At 43.8% G+C, this 6,000-nt stretch overlaps 1 protein-coding gene across 1 annotated transcript in view; it reads left to right on the top strand.

Moving 5' to 3' along the window:
* LOC120556519 (SH3 and multiple ankyrin repeat domains protein 2-like) overlaps positions 1-6,000 on the top strand; it is a 287,467-nt gene that overhangs the window by 141,860 nt on the left and 139,607 nt on the right. Inside the window, exon 10 of the mRNA XM_039796163.1 lies at positions 309-375. Coding sequence (XP_039652097.1) covers positions 309-375 — 67 coding nt within the window. The remainder of the gene's footprint in view (positions 1-308; positions 376-6,000) is intronic.

Below are 6,000 nucleotides of genomic sequence, written 5' to 3'. Positions count from 1 at the left end.
AGGAAGAGTGAATGCATTACTGAAAACATGGGCAATCTGTTTTTATAAAAAACATTTTTAAATAATGACAGAGAAGGGATATTTAAAAGTATCTTATTCAATCAGAAGCAGCCCAAAACATTTTTATTAAAATGATTTGTTACAGTACTCAGTCTCAGTAGTCGACAAAAAAGATACTTTTGTCAAATTTGTGCTTTTTTTCAAGTTTTATGTGCTTTTATGATCTATATTTATTACATACTACCTAAAAGAACATGCAAAGAAAAGATAAAAGAAAAAAACAAAAAAACTTGTATTTCTCTCTCCAGGTTGCCATTATTGCTGGGAACTTTGAGCTCGCTGAACTCATCAAGAACCACAAAGAGACGGATATAGGTAAGTGGTAAAGCAGCTACTCCTCTTTTCTCCTCCTCCACCCATCAATCCATCCATCTATCCAACCAACCACCCATCCATCCAACCATCTATCCATCCATCCAACCAACCACCCATCCATCCATCCAACCATCCATCTATCCATCCATCCATCCAACCATCCACCCATCCATCCATCCATCCATCCATCCATCTATCCATCCATCCATCCATCCATCATCCATCCATCCATCCATTCATTCATTCATTCATCCATCCATCCACCCATCCAACCATCCATCCAACCATCCATCCATTCATCCATCAATCCATCCATCCATCCATCAACCATCCAATCCATCCATCCACATCCATCCATCCATCATCCATCCTCTCCATCATCCATCCATCCTCTCCATCCATCCATCCATCCCAACCTCCATCCATCCATCCTCCTCTTCCAATCATCCATCCTCCATCCATCATCCATCCACCTCTCATCCCTCACCCATAATCCATCATTCACATCCATCCTCCTCATCCAATCACCCACATCCATCCTCCACAATCCCACCCATCCATTCATCCATTCATCCATCCATCCTATCCCCCCCTCCAACACCATCTCCACCACCCATGCTCCCTCCACCTATTCTTCCCCAGCCACCCAGCGCGTATTCCTGAATCTCCCTCGGGATACATTTCAAACCCCCCCCGTGGTTTTGATCCTCCTAAATGACCTCCCGGTTTAATCCCCTCGGCGGGATTACGAGAGCGTTGCCAAGAGGATGAAAGTTTATGTTTACACCGGGACAGCGCCGAGCCGATTAGGCCAGGAGAAATGATCAATGCCTCGGCCGGTGGGAGCTTTGGTTGGGGGGGAACCGATTGGTCGGTTTCCAGAGGTGTTGCCTGACCCGTGGCGCTCTGCGTGGAAGGGGTTCAATTAACCCGGCAGATGGATTCAAGGATTCTTCTATTGTTTGTTTGTTATGCAACATAACGCTCCGTTTAGTGTCTTTTGGAGAATCAATTAAGTCTATAGTTTTTTTGTGTCAGAGAGAGAGATTAAGAGTTAAAGGAAGGAAATTAGACAACAGCTTGTCAGGACTTGTGCTTTTGATTACAGTCATGACCCTGGTCTTTTAAACGATTCATTTTGTTTAAATCTAGCCTGCTGTAAGTGATACTGAACCAAATTTAGCTTTGTGCTTTCAAATGATCTGCGGATTGTTTGAGTTAGGACTCAAGTGGCTGCAATCCCAAATAAGGCAACACATGGCCCTCTCCAGCCTGGATTCTGTCCACTGCTTGTTACAGTAAAAAGGGTTCGTTTTGTTAAAGACTGCATGAAAATGCAGAATATATATATATATATATGTGTGTGTGTATGCTGTCTGAGAGTTATTTCACTCTGCATGTGTGTCTGTGTGAGAGGAACGAGAGGGAGGTGAGAAGACGAGAAAGATTTCTCACGAACATACAGAAATGAAAATAATAAAACGATTTTTGAACTAATTCCATGTTTTTTTTTCCTTCCCATCTTGCTATTTATTACCTTTGTTGCTTAGTTGCCATTAACTCACTTATTAAGTTCTGGAGAAGCAGATCGGGGATGGCAACAGATTCAGGACTCCGATCTACCACCTGATGGAGAGACCTTTTCAGTTTCAAAGCCATGCAAACTATCACAAATCGTGTACAGCTTCCATATATATGTATACAATAAAATATACATGACCCTTTTCTGTACGCTGCTTCCAACCGTTGTGACGATGTCTCCTGTAAACTAAATTAAACACAGAGCCTTTAGAGCAGTTTGTGGTGCACGGACGGAGATGGCTTGGGGATTACGAGGCCTCAGAGAAAATGAGAAAAGATGAACAAACAAATAAATATATAAAGGAGGACAGAGAAAGATGAGGCTGTGGGGGAAATGAATGAAGAGATAGAGAGAGAGTGAAAGAGAAATCTAATCTAATCTAAAGATGTAATCCTGCAATTGTTGCCCTATCTCATGGACGCCACGCACCAGCCTTACACTGCGGCGACCCGGTGAAGGGCTAAGGGAAGTGGGACACCGTGCCACCGTGGTGCCGGATTACCCCCCCCCAAAGAGCCCCTTGTTTGCTGTCCACATCTGCTATAAACCCCTAACTCCCGCCCTTCACACTGTTTCAACCCCAAGCACATGTGCTGGGCTGCAGCTATGAGTGGGGGGTTAGCTGAAGGTGCTCAGGTAGTCACGTAGTCTCTGCTCCGTTTCTGTCCCCTGGGAGCTGTCGGTTCTGTGGACTTGGGGAATGGGACTTCTTTATTATTCTGGAGTCTCGATTGGTCGCTATGGGTTCAGCCTGCTGCAAAGGTGGGTGCCCCCCCCACCCCTCCTACTCCCTAACTTATACTCCCGTCAGCACTCTACCGCTCCACCTTAAACACAAACACTCCCATCATACTTGCGGCCCACACCTTCTCATCGGAGACAGCTTGTGTCGTGCAGAGCCTCTTACTGTATGCAGCTTTAGTGTGTTTAAATGTTGATCTGTGTGTGTGTGTGTGTGTGTGTGTGTGTGTGTGTGTGTGTGTGTGATGTGATCTAAACACCATAAGCCCTGTGGCTTTCGCGGTTTCTCCTGCTCACTGTGTCCAGATGATGTAACGGTTCAGGGGGGTGGGGGGGGGATGTAAGCATCATCAGGAAAATGTACTTAAAGTATTAAAACTAAAAGTACTCGATGCAGAAAACTCGATTTAGGACAATGCACAATAATCAACATTTCTGTAAATGCGCCAGTGTTATCCAGTCGGCTAATTTTCAACTGTAGTCCTAGTTACCTAGCATGCACATTGTAGAAAGTGTAAAGGATCCAACCAGCTGTGTGTTTAATGGTCTCATCATCTCAGCTGGACTTGTAGCCGTTATATTGTTGGCTAGTTTACTTTAGAATCAAACATCAGATTTGATAAACTACATGTGTTTTGTGTAAAGTAACTAGTAACTTAAGCTGTAACAGATGAATGTAGTGGAGTAAAAAGTAGAATATTTCTCTCTGAAATGTAGAAAGTAGAAAGTGGAATGAAAATAAAATACGCAAGTAAAGTACAAGTACCTCAACATTTGGACTTAAAGAGGGTGATAGAATGCAAAACCGATTTTACCTTGTCATAGTTGAAAAATGACAGTTTGGAGGGTAAATAGGACATACATAGAACCTCTAAATCCCAATGACACCTCTTTCCTCTGCAAATCTCACAATTTGAAACTGCTGCTGAAAACGGGCAAATCTCAACAAAGCTTAAAGTTGACGTCAACTTCTCAACTCCTCCTCATTTGGCTCTAGTCTCTCGTCTTTGTCACGCCCCAACATTTACATAGGCTACACCACTGACCTGAGGTCAGTTAGTCTTCTGAATCTAGGTCACGCAGATCTCTGAAATTGTATACAATGTTCATCTGCTATTTTAACAATAAATTCACTTTTGAGACTTTTTTTTAATGGCCATGTTATGAAAATTGATGGCTAATTGCAAATTTGGTAAGACAGTGTCGGACTTTATGAGCTCCACAATCTGCCAGGTCAGGCGGCGGCTGCCGGCCGGGTTTGCTGCCTTCCCTGTCGGCCTCTCCCCCTTCACAGACCCGCTGAGCTGGAGCTCTGTCAGGATCTCCCACACGAGCTGCGCTATGTCGGACTTTAGAAAGAACAAAGATTGGAAGTTTTTCAAGGATACTGAAAAAGAACCACGGTCATATGCAGTGTTCCAGACTGTACAACGGAATAGCCTACTGACTCAGAGAAAAGGGTTTAGAACGAGTATATCGGACAATGGAGCGGGAGATGTGGATCTAACGCAGGGGTTCACTCTCCGCTCCCCGCGCTTACTAGCTATTAGGTGAGTTGTGATTCTTTGGTGGAGGTTTTTTATTTCCCAAGGTTAACGTTACAACTACACTAGTTATAATCAAAGTGTTGAAACATGTTGTCTCGGCTACAGCCGCTGCAGCCGGTAACAGACAGTGTGTTTCTGTGTGTGTGTGTGTGTGTGTGTGTGTGTGTGTGTGTGTGTGTGTGTGTGTGTGTGTGTGTAATATGAGACTCCACTGTATGCGTATGTGGGTTGCTGAACCAATCAGTGCGCAGCTCATATAAATATTCATGAGCATACCATATTTGGAAGAAAAGCTCTTGTTCAAAATAGGGCCATATTCACAGGGTAGTTAATGGCCCACAGAAAATCACTTGGGCCATTTTCAGCCCAACCACTGTTACATACCCTATTAGGAGACCTTAAGGAACAGTGTTAAATACCCTATATAATCATTCTATCACCCCTTTAAAGGTGCTGTAGGTAGGATTGTGAAGATCCAGGACTTAGCCAATTGATTGGTGGATCTGAATAGGGAGCAGTGGATTTTTGCAAATCCCACTACAGGCTGTAGGTGGTGCCAGAGGCTCCGCTGCGGAACGGCTCCGTGCTCCGCCGTCCGTCAATACCCACCAGGTCCGGATTTGTTGCGGCACGGCTGCGGCCATGACTGGCAGCTGAAGTCACGAGGACCTCACGAGATCTCACAAATTTACGTAGAATAGAACCACAAAACCAACACCAGTTGGTTTCCATCCAGAGGAGTAGAGGGGGAACAGCTCTGTGCTGTGTGTTCAAGGTGTAGTAGCAGGGAAATATGATCTGCCGTGAGCACAGTGTATTTTATTTTAAAATTAACCAGATGTTTTATTCTTCTCTTTTATATAGGCCTTAGTGGCCCCCTAATACTGTACCTGAAGTCTCTTTTATATAGACCTTAGTGGTCCCCTAATACTGTATCTGAAGTCTCTTTTATATAGACCTTAGTGGCCCCTAATACTGTATCTGAAGTCTCTTTTATATAGACCTTAGTGGTCCCCTAATACTGTATCTGAAGTCTCTTTTATATAGACCTTAGTGGCCCCCTAATACTGTATCTGAAGTCTCTTTTATATAGACCTTAGTGGTCCCCTAATACTGTATCTGAAGTCTCTTTTATATAGGCCTTAGTGGTCCCCTAATACTGTATCTGAAGTCTCTTTTATATAGACCTTAGTGGTCCCCTAATACTGTATCTGAAGTCTCTTTTATATAGACCTTAGTGGTCCCCTAATACTGTATCTGAAGTCTCTTTTATATAGGCCTTAGTGGTCCCCTAATACTGTATCTGAAGTCTCTTTTATATAGACCTTAGTGGTCCCCTAATACTGTATCTGAAGTCTCTTTTATATAGACCTTAGTGGTCCCCTAATACTGTATCTGAAGTCTCTTTTATATAGACCTTAGTGGTCCCCTAATACTGTATCTGAAGTCTCTTTTATATAGACCTTAGTGGTCCCCTAATACTGTATCTGAAGTCTCTTTTATATAGGCCTTAGTGGTCCCCTAATACTGTATCTGAAGTCTATTTCCCGAAATTCAGCCTTGGTGCAGAATTACAGCCACTAGAGCCAGTCCCACAATGAGCTTTTCTTAGGATGTACCATTTCTGTGTCTGTAGCTATTGAGGAGGAGAGGGGGGGGCAAGGTGGAGGGTGGGGGTGTGGCCTTGACCAACTGCCACTTTGCTCGTTTGAAAGCCATGATGTCTCTCTCTCTCTCTCATGGGTGGGCCAAATT

The sequence above is a fragment of the Perca fluviatilis genome, chromosome 3 (genome assembly GCF_010015445.1).
Source record: "Perca fluviatilis chromosome 3, GENO_Pfluv_1.0, whole genome shotgun sequence".
NCBI lineage: Eukaryota > Metazoa > Chordata > Actinopteri > Perciformes > Percidae > Perca > Perca fluviatilis.
The sequence above is the reverse complement of the archived record's forward strand: the minus strand, read 5'-3'. Positions and strand labels throughout refer to the sequence as shown.